The sequence below is a fragment of the Argiope bruennichi genome, chromosome X1 (genome assembly GCF_947563725.1).
Source record: "Argiope bruennichi chromosome X1, qqArgBrue1.1, whole genome shotgun sequence".
NCBI classification, from domain to species: Eukaryota; Metazoa; Arthropoda; class Arachnida; order Araneae; family Araneidae; genus Argiope; species Argiope bruennichi.
The window spans coordinates 19366213-19380433 of record NC_079162.1 but is presented as its reverse complement, the minus strand read 5'-3'; the positions used below and the strand labels follow the sequence as shown (position 1 = coordinate 19380433).

At 28.5% G+C, this 14221-nt stretch overlaps 1 protein-coding gene across 1 annotated transcript in view; it reads right to left on the bottom strand.

Annotated features, from left to right (window-relative positions):
• LOC129958844 (syntaxin-binding protein 5-like) overlaps positions 1-14221 on the bottom strand; it is a 112600-nt gene that overhangs the window by 59784 nt on the left and 38595 nt on the right. Inside the window, exons 11-16 of the mRNA XM_056071566.1 lie at positions 13888-13960; positions 12009-12159; positions 10778-10845; positions 10654-10694; positions 4536-4741; positions 2867-2998 (exon numbers count right to left, since the gene is read on the bottom strand). Coding sequence (XP_055927541.1) covers positions 2867-2998; positions 4536-4741; positions 10654-10694; positions 10778-10845; positions 12009-12159; positions 13888-13960 — 671 coding nt within the window. The remainder of the gene's footprint in view (positions 1-2866; positions 2999-4535; positions 4742-10653; positions 10695-10777; positions 10846-12008; positions 12160-13887; positions 13961-14221) is intronic.

Here is a 14221-nt window from a genome sequence, read left to right as displayed (position 1 = left end):
CAATGATTTTCTTTTTGAATATTTCGTATAGGAGAAAGTTAAAAAAAAGCAATTTTATTGGCACTAATTTATTTTTGATGTATTGGGCAAGAATAACAAATGACTTACAAGTAACTTCAGTAGAAAGAACAATTTGCTTTCCTCTTTATCTTTGGAAGCCTTGAACCATTTAGCGTACAAACATTTGAAAATTCACAGTGAATTAAATACACATTTACTTGAGATATTGTTACACATTGCTCAAACCTTTTTTGCGCAAACATTTCATGCGGTAAAAATATTTAATTAAAGTACTATTGTGATTTACTAAACAATGCTGAAAAACAGCTAACAAATGTTCTACAAAAAAAAAAAAAAAAAGCACACAAAGACGAACTGAAAAAACTAACGCACGTGGTTTTACATGGATACATAAAATTATCCCTAAAGAGAATTTTTTTTTTTTTTTCATATCTTAACAAGCAAGAGTGAAAGAAGTGTAAAGTAAATGAAAGAAATATGCGTTCTCTATATTATCAGTATCTCCCTAAACTCAGATAAAACCTTTTCCCACATACTTCTGCATTCTTTGAGACCCGATAAGAGATGAAAGATCAAACATAGCAGAGAAAATGCAATCATATAAACAGGTAAATCTAACATGGTTCTGTAATGAGAATCCTGACATGGAGTACTTTAAACTTCATGGAAATTAAGTTAGGATGAGGGCATTTGTACTGTTCTAGTTGACGAACACAACTAGAACAGTACAAAAGCCCTCATGCTCCGCTCGGAACTCAACATATAAAGCACTAGACGGCGTTTTCCAGCAATATATCCCATGTTTTCTTGCGAACACGATAACTCCAGTAATTTATATTCGATTTGAACAGAGAAATAAATTGTTCTAGGAAAGTTAAAATCTCAATCAACTTCGCAGTCGGGCCATCCAATTAAAAAAAGATGGAAATGGTAGGGGCTGAAATATTCATATCCTCATAATTCCGCTACTATTCAAGATAAGAAAGTAGCCAGACGAATTGTTTCTTCACAACAGCGAACAACTTTATGAAGGAAAGTTTTTGGACAGCTTCAACTGATGAGAAATTATAGGCTAAAAAAGAATTCTCGACCCCGAACTTCAATCGCTTTTTAGTCTAAACCTGTGCCTTGGAATATCGAATGAGGGGAGCCATGGGTACAAATCATTAGTGTATCACTGAAATGTATCGACCTAAAAGTGAACTCTTCTAGGTAAAAGTGTTATAAGTTTAAGTGTTATTAGTTATGGTGTTTGCTAGAAATGAAAGGACAAAGAACCTAGCAAAAATTGCTCTAAAATGGATTTAATTGATATTAATTTCAATAAATCGTGTACTGAAATTAAAAGTGAAGGCAAGATTAAAACAATGAATTCATGGCAAAATATTTGAAGACATATAGACAATGTATCAGTCAATAGTCGACATTAAAGAGTCGATACCATAAGGATGCAAGAATTTTTTTTTTTTTTTTACTTAAACTAGTTCTCATTGCGTACGGTGCTCATTTGGCCATATTTTTCAATAAATATAATAAATGTTCCCAGCAGTAGGAATGATTCCACACGTTATCAATGAGAGTGAGCATTGGAATAATCAACGTGAACAATGGCCTTTGATCTGGATGGAAATGGAACCGAAAACCTTACTGAAATTCCAACTCATTAAAACTCTGGAATTATGATTGCTGAGAATCTATTCACTAAAGAACTGGAGAATACATAGTCAACAATAGCTATGTGAATCATATTTTCATACATACTTTAATACTTTTACTGTTTTCTTTTATATTTTCTATTATTTTATTATCTGCCATTTGATTCTATTAGTTGGCGTCCTTCAGGATCTTATTACAAATCAGCCAGCTACATGTCTTCCTTTGCCCTCAGGATTTCTAGCTTTCTTTTAGTGCTTCACGAAGGCCCATCTTTTCCAGTTTGGCGTCATAATAAGCAGGTTTTGGATCATGTATATGTAAATTAATGGTTAATTTCATATTTGCAATATTAGAGAGACTATTAATGTTATATATGATTGTAGTGCAAAAGTTCCAATTGGTGAATTTTAAATATTACATCTATATTGGATATTGACATTTATTTCTTTATATTGTCATTGAACCAACTGTAAACAAGTATGTAGTGAGTTTTGTACCTACAAAAAGTTTTCTGTTTTGTGAAGATGTATTTTCAATTTATTTGCTTCTGAATTTATTGAGAAAGGAAAACTGTCAGAATCTTTAACAGTCACACTTCAGCAATTGCGCAAAAAAAAAAAAAAAAAAAAAAAAAAATGTAAAGTAAAAAAGACAGACCTTAACTGCCACTTTGACAAATATCAAAGTAAATAACAGAAAGAAAGAAAAAGCAACAGCGTCCTTAACATAAAAATTAATTCAAAAACGCTGTTAAAAAAGTTCTATGTGGAGCAAACCTTCAGCTCGGTCTTCCGAATCCGACCCCAGCAGAAATACAATAAAAACAAAATTTGTAACAAAACTTACTGATTTAATAATACTCAAATACAAAAATTTCATAAAAGTGAATGTTATATAGTCTTGTTGTCCAAATTCAAATGCCGAAAATTATCTATTCATTTAGAATAAATAACTGTTTTCTGAATATTAATTTAATTTTAACAACACATGAAAGCTTAACATAATATTTGATGCATGCAGATAATGACTAAATATAAAGTTAATGGATGATTTTTTAATCCAGAATTATATTCTCGATTAAACTCTATAGCTCACAGGCTATTACTACAATGTTTTTCCATCTATATGTTTAAAACATTAAGAAGTTAAATAAAATGAATTTTCATAAGGAAAAAAAAAAAAAAATTACCGTTTTAGCACTATCTTGGTTTGATGCAGAATTCTGATTCTCAATTTTAACTTGTTGATAGGCAACTGCTATATCAGCATCTGGATTATCTAGATCTTCATCAGTTTCATAAAAAACAGGAATTTCTAAAACCTAAAATCAAGAAACGATATTAAACATGTAAAACAATATTTTTAAAACACTCATATATTGCATAGTATTAAAGTTTCAAATCCCCTTTGCATAGATGATATAAAAAATTAACTAAAATATTATGAAATTTATCGAAACTTATATAAAACATAGCATAAAACTTATATAAAATATATTACAAAGAAAATAATCGATATTTATCGCTTCTTAACATGTAATTCTTGATTTTAATATACCAGTCATTTTGGATTTTACGTAAAAATTCTTTATCCTTCTCCGAATAAGGTTTACATGCTAGATAGTTTCAATCAAAAGAAACGTGTAATCCAAACTGACTTCAACATTTGAAAAAACAAAAAAACAAATTCCAGACTTTATACATCATTTTTCGTTTTAAAATATGATTTCCATTCAGCACACTCAAAACTGAACAAATCATTATTTAATAATTCTCTGGTGGTTAAGAAGAGGGGAAACTAAACTAAATTAAAAATATTACGCTTGGTTTAGAAATAAAACCTTCAATTTTAAGAAGAAAAAAAAAAGAAAATACTAGCATTTACATGTTCATTCTTGTATTCTCTTACGATATAAAACTTGTTACATATGAAGGAATGTATGTACTGTTTGTGGGGTTTTAAGCACAAATGCCATCATAATTTTTGGATTTACATTCAAGCGGTATTAATAAATATCCATTTAAGTGGTATTTAGTTTCGGTGAAACTAAATATGATTACTCACTTAATATGCTAAATTGATCTGATTAAGAAGGCGGTGGTATCTGAATCGGAGCTTGGATCTCAAAGTTTTCAAATCATGTCAACGTGAAGATATTTTCTACTTCACTAGTCTCAGGGACACATCTTTTTAAAGCATAACAGCTCTCTGCTCCCCCTCTATCTACTAAATTTCACCGAAACTATGTGATAAGATTGTCTAAATCATGAAAAGTCACACTTTGAACAATTTTCTACCAATCATAACATTTGAATTTAGAAGAGGTTTTTAAGAAGTATCCCTATACTAGACTGGGAAAAAAATCTAGTTGCCATTTAAATTACTTGATTAAAATAGAAATCATGTTCTTGGTGAATAAAACCAAAATATACAAATTGCGCATCGATTTAAATTTGATATGCTACTCTTGATCCTCTTTCAAGACTTTTAACCAAAGCAGCAAGCAGACGTACTTCCAAATAATCAGCAAAATTTAACTTTTTAAGACGGAATTACAGTTTATTCCACAATATTTATTTTTCTCTTATAACACTAAAATTACCCAACATTCAATGACTAAGATACATTTAGCAGCTGTTTAAAAATTAAGACCATATAAATTGAGCTAAAAAATTAAGGGTCCCAAATTAAAAAAATAAATAAATAATAGCAAAAAGACACTTCTCCTCCCCTGAAAAATACCGAAAATCAAGATCTCCTAGGGAGCAAGTGAAGCAAATAGATTATAGTACTAGTATTATTGCTGGGAGGATGGTGGGAAAAAAAAAAAAAAGAAATTTGTGTTTAAAAGAACCTACTGTTATTTCGGACTGCGTTTCTTGCTGTTGGAAGTCAAAAACTATAACATGAGAGCTTGCATCAGCCACACACAGTATTCGAGATTCAGGACAAAATGCAACACGTTCAATAGCAAACGGATCATCCTCATGTTCGCCAGTAGGCAGAAGTTTAGGCTTTTCGAAGAGTCTTGATATCTTGAGCTTGTACAAAATTTGGAGTGAAACTAAAAACGAAATTAATACATAAACATTATAAAGCATATGTATTGTCTGACTACTTTTTTTGAAACCAGACACTTGAAAACTCAGGCTACGAAGAAAAACAGCTAAAAGATATTGACAGAATATGGGGAAAAAATCGTTTTATTTCAAACTATTACTAATTCGTAAACTGATTTTTTTTTCATAACATGTGTAATAATAAAAAATATTTTGTAAACACATCGATTGCTAACTTGAATAAATTTTAATGCAAAAAATAATTTTCGTACATTAATTGGAACATAAAACTGAGCAAATAGGTTTTAAGCAGGTAAGGATAGCATAGATTTAAATGCCATGAAATAAAACGAACGAACTTTCCTAACAATTAAATCATAGTTCTTACAAACATTTTCCTAAAGTTTACTTTACAAAACTTTTTTTTAACTGTCTTTGAAATATACTAAGCAAAATTGAACAGCGGCAGCTTGAGTTAATAAATATTTGATGCCTTGTCACCATTCTTGGAATTTTATTCTTAGATATTGTTATAAAAATTCTGCTTTTTGTTATTATTAGTTCACAGCGTCGCATACTAATTCAAAATGTTTATTTTCAACAATTGGAGGCATGTATTGATCACGGACGGCAACTGCCCATCCCCATCAGCAAGAAATTAAGAGTTTCTTCGGAAATTAGAAGTCTCTCTCGCTTTGGAAAGTTGCAGTAGAAAGCTGGATAGCGAAGAATTTGATTATTTAAATCCCAGTCCCATCTTAAACTTATTATAGACCAAATTAGAGGATTTTGACTGAATTTGACCTCATCTAAGTTCGCAGAATGTCAGACATTCACCCAGTGATTTGCACTATACATCTGGGAAAATAACCAACATTGTGACAAGTGATTTAAATGTCGAATTTTAACAACTATTTTTGGTCGCCTAAAAAATCAAAATGACTGAAAAATATTTTAAGGTTTGTTACTTTCATCTGCTCGTTTGATCATCTGCCGACGGTACTATTACGAAACATTAGAGTGCCAACATTATACAAGAGATACTATAGTCTTAAGATAATATAGAGAATGTATGAACGCCTTTCGATTTGTTTTCCAAGATTTAAATGTAAGTGAACACTGAAAGAAACATTTTATTTATCTCAGTCTTATTAAGATAAGAAACGGCATGTGTATATTATATATATATAAGCATAATTTTAAAGCAGGAGGCAATTTCGAAAACAGTGAAGAGAATTTTGTTGTAAGTTCGCTTTATTGCATTCCGGGAGGAACGAATTATGAACAAACAGAAGCGACGAGCACAACACAGAACGACACAAAACGATATGAGGAAAAGCTCATGAAAATTTCATCCCTGTGAATATATACTGTGAGATTTTAATAGGGATTTCTAACACCTGTCAATCACAAGTAAAGGAAACACAGGATCTTTTCGTGGAATTTGTATATTATATATATATACACACACACACACACACATATATATATATATATATATATATACACACAATATTTTACCCCTTCACGCGGAGAGAGTTACAGTGTCGGCTTTTAGCCGATTCAGCAATTTTACAACTCACTCATGTTGAATTAATTAAATACAAAAAGTGGAATAGGAGCAGGAAATAAGAGACTATTTCAGAATGAAGTTAATATGGGCTAAATTAAGCTAAAAATTGGGAAATTAATTAAGTTTAAATTAAATTTTAAAATATCATTACATAAATATATATAGAAGAAGACACTTTTGAATTAATTCCATTCCTGGAGGCATATTATGTACAAATAATAAGTGGTCAGAAATACGTCAGTCTACCTCGCGACACAAAAACAAAAGAGCAAAAGAGACCGAAATTTTTCCCTCGGTGGTTTTTACAATGAGATTTTGATAGGGATTTCTTTGACACGTGTCTATTTAGGGTAGGGAAATTTAGGTATCTAAATGAATGTTGTTGCAAACATTGAGGATTTTTATCACTTCAATCGGAAAGTGAGAACCCGCTGATTTCAAAATTTTTAGAGAACGAGTGTAAGATTACTTAAATAAAAAAGTAGGAATCGGATTAGGAAATAATAGAATATTTTAGAATGAAGTTAATATGGGTTGAATTAAGATAAAAATTAGGAAATTAATTAGAATTTAAATTATATTAAGAGATATCATTACACACACACGCATATATATATATATATATATATATATATATATATATATATATATATTCGATTTGCTTTTTCTGATTCAAATTTTAATAAGCACTTCAAATAAGAAGAAATAATTTACTTACCTAATCATTTCTTTTTGTATCTATAATTTAGCAAGATTTTCTAATTTGTATTTCATTTCATTATTTTAATTTCTTGTCAGGTTAATGGCTAAAACAATTAAGTAAAAATATAATCAGCTGCTGTCACCACTCTTTTGTAATATAGGCTTGCAAAGAGTTACTTTGTCGTAGCCAAATTCAACATAAACCAAGTTGCATTTAATTTTGTGATCAAGTGATTACTCTTTCAAGTCAGGTATATGATATGTTGAAATCTTGTCTTTAATTATAAAGAAAGAATGAATTTAACTTTTTTAATTTAATTTTTGTTACATTTAAATCAGAAAAAATCCCATTCATGCAGTATGAAATGTTTCAAGAATGAATGCATGTGCTGCCATCTTAATTTTGCAAATATATTGAAGGGGAGGAATATTTGATTAAATGGTTAAATGTAATTTTAAATATTTCCCCCTTTTATGCTTTTAAATTCACACTGAAATCCTTTCTCTATTTTAAAATTTAATTATAGCACTTTAATTTACATTTTCACACTAAATGCTTTTAAAGTTGCCTTTAATCGTGTGTCATCTTATGGAAAATCTTTATTTAAAATTGGAATATCAAAAATACTGTCATAACTTTCAAAGCACATGAATATTGCTCCATATAAGTTATCATAATTCCTATTTTTAAAAGGGCTTATAGCGGTTTTGGGTTTGAAGAATTTAAAAACAAAAATTATTATTTAAATAAAAGCATTTACAAACAGAAGTTTATTACAAGAAATATCCAACCAAAAGTACTATTTAATAAAAAAAATTGCTATTATTGTAATAAAACATTGCTTTTATTGAGAAGTACTTTCCTTTTAATTAAATATTTATTTGCCTCACTAAAAATAACAGTAACAACTGCAGCTCAAATGTTATGCTTTGATGAATAATCGAAATTTGATTCTGAAAAGTTCTTCAACAATTGACTTCATTTCATATAGCTTCCATTTACTTAGCATATGCTTATTCAATTAGTGTCAAATATCATTTAAAAGTCAGGTTTAATAATAAGTTAAAGTTATTTGATATTAAATTAGTATTGTAAATAAATAAATTATTTGATATTGATTAAATAATTTATTTGATATCAAATCAATATCAGTGAAGTATACTTCAACTGAGATATTCTTAAATATTAATTTCTTATAATTGCTTGTCGTTTTAATGACAATTTCTACTGCTTGACATCACACAAATCTATAATTATTGCAAATAATTATTTATGATAATTAAATTAAAGGGGTTCCATTCAAATAAAAAAAGTTATACCTGTATGCATACGCAGTAAAAGAGGAAGCGCATGAATAGCACTCATATTCTAATAACTATAGAATAACAATATTCTAGCTTTTATCAGTGAAAAAAAAACAAAGAGTAGCAACAACTCAAAATTACCTGAAATAATAGCATATTAAATGAATGTTAATATTTACATACAGAAAACCAATTTTTCTTTATTATTGCCTGGAATTTTGCAAGACAAATCCACAAGTTAAGGGAAAAAATATATTGATAATTTACCTTATCCTCTCTAATTTAAAGTCAAGCAAAATTAAGGACTAGGGTGTAATAAAATACAAAATAATAATTATGTTATCATGATACAAACAACTTAACGATTACTTAACAGCATTGCAAAGTTATTGTTGTTTTTGCCAATTCCTACATTTGAGCATCAATTTCTGCTACTTCTGCAGATATTTAGTTATCAGTTTTTTTTTTTTCTTTGCAACAATTTTATTTAAAATTATTTTGCATTTTTTGAATTCTGACATTTTTTTCCCTGAATTTTTTTTCTGCTTTATAATACCTCATATGCGCTAATTTTGCATATTGTAACGAATGTCTTAAGATTGAAAAATTGAAGACACCTCCATAAAAGTTTAAGCTATCATACACAGACCAATTAAAAAATTTTCTTTAAGAATTTCAATAACCATAACCTTTTCGATCAAATCCATTTTCCAAAGTTGCACTGCCATGTCACAATATAAGAATTATTTTTACGACTTTCCAAAAATTAGAAAATTTTTTGAACCTCAAAACATTAGAATAAAAATTGTCTAAATGAATTTTTTTCATTAAATGAAGCAAGCTGCTATTTGTATTCACCTTTTTTTTTTCCCAGTAAAATTTCAAATTTGAACAGACGTTGCAGAGGAAATTAGTGCTTTAGAATAAAAAATCAAATCTACTACTCGTTTTTCAAACAATATTGCATTGTTTTCCAATAAATGCGGATTTAAACAAAATACAGTTTTCAAAATAGTAAAATTTTTGAACATGAATTAAATACTTTTTTATAGTATTCTTTACAAGTGTAAAAAAACTACTAAAAAGTGTCTTTGCTGAATTTCAGTTGCTCCACTATTATTCAAGTAACTGTAGTTATTATTCCAATATCAATATTTTTTCCCCCTCAGTCTTGGAAATTGGATTTATCTATGCAGAAGAAAAGGGAAGCGAGAAGGAAATGAATCAGATTCCACGAATGGTATTGTTTAATTTTTACAGCCAAGACGACGATCTTTTATTCTTGCAATGTAAAAAAGATCAGCGTTTTTTTAGATGAAAAAAACTAAATAATAATAATAATTCGTTGCCATTTCAAAGATAAAAAAAGGTAACTTTCCATTAAAGTTAATTTTTATACAACATTGTGATTGTTTTGTTCCGTGCCGATGGTAGAAACATGGGAAATAAAAAAAAAAAAATTAAAAAAAAAGGAAAGGAAGAAAGAAACAAATTGCGTAAACAGCCATGCAAAGATTTTTTTAAAAGAAATTTTAATTTAATTTTAAATTAATTAAGTTTAAATACAGTGTTCATTTCTATTATAATTTTCATAAATACTTTCCAAAATATTTATCATATTAAAATGCGAAGAATCATCGATCTAGTGATATTAAATTTCATGTCATATAACATTTTATACAATTTTCCCAAATTTTTAATTCTGTTCAAATTGTATACCAAACACAATTTTCAATAAACTCAATCAGGATATTATAACCACAAACAGAATGGAATAAGGAATCAAACATAATTTATTATCACCCATATAAAGAACAACAGAACATGAATAAAATGGAATAGATAATTAAACATAAAATCAAATAAGCATTTAAGTAGTTTTTACCCAATAAACAGTTTTAATTTATATAAATTAATTAGCTTTTTCTGATAGCATATATCTTTTAAGCACAATCAATTACTAGATTCAGTTATATGGATTACAGAAATTTTTTAAATACTTTTCATCTTTCTAACGCTAAAAAATGCCTTCTATATTGTTTCATGGAAATAAGTTCAAACTACTATTTGAGAAGAGACCATGGTTACTTGCATTTATTTACTACTCTGTCTACATTATTTAATTTAGCAGTTTAAAAACTTTGGAAATTTTAGTTTGAAATTATTTCATTGGACACTTTTACATCCAAGTTAATATTATAAAACTGATAACTATTTTGTACAACTTGCAATTTTTAAACGTTTTCGATTAGGTTAAATTATTATTACTACAAAGATGGGCAATCAGTTTATCGCCGAAGTAAGTAAGTGGAAAAATAATATTCAAAATAAACATACCAGAAGAGGCATCCCAAAATTTCAGGGAACCATCAGCATGACTATATATACATAAAAAAAAAATCAATGCCAAGTCAAAAAATTTCAATTTAATGGAAAAAGTTTAAATTATTTTAAAAATTACCCAGTTATTATAACTTCTGGATAACTAAGAGTAGATATTCCCCAGCTACCTCCGTCAACTGGCCAGTCCTATTACAAAACAAAAAAGCAATGAACAACAGAAATTACTTTTTATGCAATGACATTATTTTAAAAAGTGATTTCAACTGTAAAAGAAAATCAATAAACAACCAAGGAATTTAGCGTCCAATTAAAACCAGTATGCTTAATTTCACTTTAACTTTCAGTCTCACTTCCTTTTATTAAGGACTCAATTTCTCAGTTTGTTTATTGCGTGATAATGTGAGTTCAGTCTATATCATTTTTGTGATTACAGCATTCATTTCTCCTATCCAAGCAAAAGCATGATATATTTTAAATTGTGTCCAGTTTATAGAAACGAAATTATATACATGAGGCTCACTTTGAGAAGTGGAAAAACAAATACTCTGATCTGTCATAGCCTGGATTATCAATGCTCAGCTGTGCTATTTAATGTTTAAGAATAAAATATTAAATAGCATAATAACTAATAATTTCAGGCAAGACTAAAATTCAATAATATTTTAACTAGATTTAAGGGGGAAAATGCACTTGAAAATAAAAAATATTTCTCCAAAAACAGAAAAACGGTTTTCTTGAAAAAAAATTTCAAAGAAGATTAAATTTTATCATACTTCAGAATTTGTATGCGGATATTTTCATTAAGAAAGTAAGCTTTAAGATTTAAAGAGAAATATTAAATTCAAATAAGATATATAAAGAAATGTTTTAAAAATCACGAATGGAAAATTGTTAAAGAGGTACAAGTAAATTTATTGAGGCAACTATTTCATTCTTATCTTCAAAAACACTGACGGATTTGTAAAAATCTATCACTAAAAAAATACAGCAAAATGAAAGCTAGAAATCTGATATCTGCTTTACATGCACCTCCAACAATTAGTTTTTATGTCGTAAATTGTTAAGCAATGTCACTGAAATGCTTAATGAAGAAAACTGTAAAACTTGACGCCAAGATGCTAAACTTACAAAAAAATGATATAAAGAACATAAAGAAATTAAAATGACATAAGACATAAAGAAATAAATTAATCCTATTGTTTGCCCTTGGGTATCAAATACACAAATTTTGGCATGATGAATAATTCTTTGTTATATGAATTAATTATGCACATTAATTATCCACAATACAATAATTTAAATGCCGATTTCTATCAATAAAAAGCATTCTAAACAAAACAAAAAATTACCTTTTCTGAAAAACACACGTTCTTTTTTCCTTTTGTGCCTGTTGAATACAACGCTGGAATTAAGTCATTAGGGCAATCAGCAAAATAAGAGCAACTTGTAACTGGAGATTCATGCAAGTCCATGGGATAGGGATTTTGATAGCATGGATATCTAAAAAATTTAATTTCACTGGATATTGTAAACTAAATACGACTATAAATCAAGACAATCATCTAAAAGAGCTAAAATGAATCACTTTAAAACCCTGCAATGGGTAAAAAATATATCGAACCGCTAGTAATTTTCAATCATAACTTCAAAAAGTACTAAGTATATATATAAATTGCTCATCAATACATTTGCTACAAAAAGTGCAACTTATGTAGTTTCTTAAGTGAGACCTCTTTCCCCCTAGCTGCTGTATCAATTGAGGAAATACATTTCTGTAAAGGACTTGTGAGTAATTTGTTTTGACAGCACAATTTACATAATTTTTTTTTAATTTCATAAAGAAATTCTACTTTCATACAACATTTAGGACCATTTAAAATGATAGATTGAGTTTCTGCAGCAATAAACATTTTACTCAATCTTGTATGATTCACATCATTCATTGCATAAATGTTTAAAAACTTTTTTCAGCTTTTAAGCACTGATGCAACAAACTCGATATTAAATGCTACTAAATGAAAAAAAAAATCCAGCAATACTTTAAAAAATGATTATAGTTGATATTCCGGATAATGCAAAATTTATTATTTCTGTATTTACTTACCGTACATTTTAAAGCTTAAAATTTAACCATATATTCTTCCTTAAGCGAATTAATTTATCCTGGAGCTTTATAATTTTTCAGAAATTCTTATAATCTTATTCTCACTCAAACAAACAATTCAAATAAATTTAATTTTTCAACCTATATTCCTTAAAATGAATTAAACAAAATTTTTAATTTATGTCGAATACTTTAAAACATGAACAACAAGTAGTTTTATGATATACTAAGTTCATTAAATTTTTGATAAAAACGGAGAAAATGTTATGAGATATTGATTCAGAACTACCAACATCAAATATGTTTGTTCATAGGATGCAATCATCTTTCGAATCATAAACTACTGAAATACGTTTAAACGTTTCAAATTTTCCAAATATTTATCCGGTGCGAAAGTTATTGGAAAAATTTTGCATGAAGTTTTAAAAAGAATTATTCAAACACTGAAGACATAAATGTAGAGTTTTAATTAGAGGCCATTAGCATTCCACTGTTATACTGAACGCATCCAATTCAATGTAGTTTTATTGTATTGTAATAGAAGGCACCATGGGTTCTACTAATCGAAAGTGCTACGTCACGTGACCATAAATTTTAATAAAGAAGTGAGCTGTTGGCATTCGCTCGAGAGCATAGGAGAGAGGGCTCTTCGTGTCCGATAACGATGAGTATTTAATACGCAACGGCGTTACATAGTTTAGCTATGGGCAGACATCGTATTAGGCTTCGCCCTTGGTGCCATCTACATATTTTACTTCTAACTTTAATGTAAAACATCTTTCCCGTCCTAATTGTTAATGTCCTTTTAATTTTGTTTACTGTAAATAAATTATTTGTTTTTCTTAAAAGTTTTGTTAATCAGTACCCTAGACACTGATCCAAATGGGATTGAATGGGCATTTTGTCCCAACCAGTCCTACATAAATACTATTATCGAAAAGAGACGCAAAAAAAAAAAAAATGGAGAAACGTATATCAAAAATAAAAGCGTTTTGCAAAAGCAAAACATTTCTTAAATTTATTAAAGGAAAAATAATTATAAACTACATACAAATCGTAGGTCATAAACAAACTAAAGTACACAATTTTTCAAATGTAAAAGCAATTAAATAGTATTTACTCACCCAGAGCTAGTTAGGTCAATAACAACCAAATCATTATACAGCAATACTATTATTGCATATGGATCTTGGTAATCTAAAAAAAATAAATTTATTTATTTATTTAAATTTAGCTTCTTTGTATGCACTTTAGGACATTACAAAAAAGCTCGCTTCTTGCAATTTTTTCTAATTCTTTAATTCTTCCTCCTGCAATTTACTTCTCCGGTGAATTGTTCGATGATTATTTCAAGCGATATGAGATGCATTTGTATCGCCTGCAATGATGACATTAGGGTTTAAATTTAAAAGGGTTCTAAAATCCTGCAGTGGAAACCCACGTGCATCCCTGATTCTC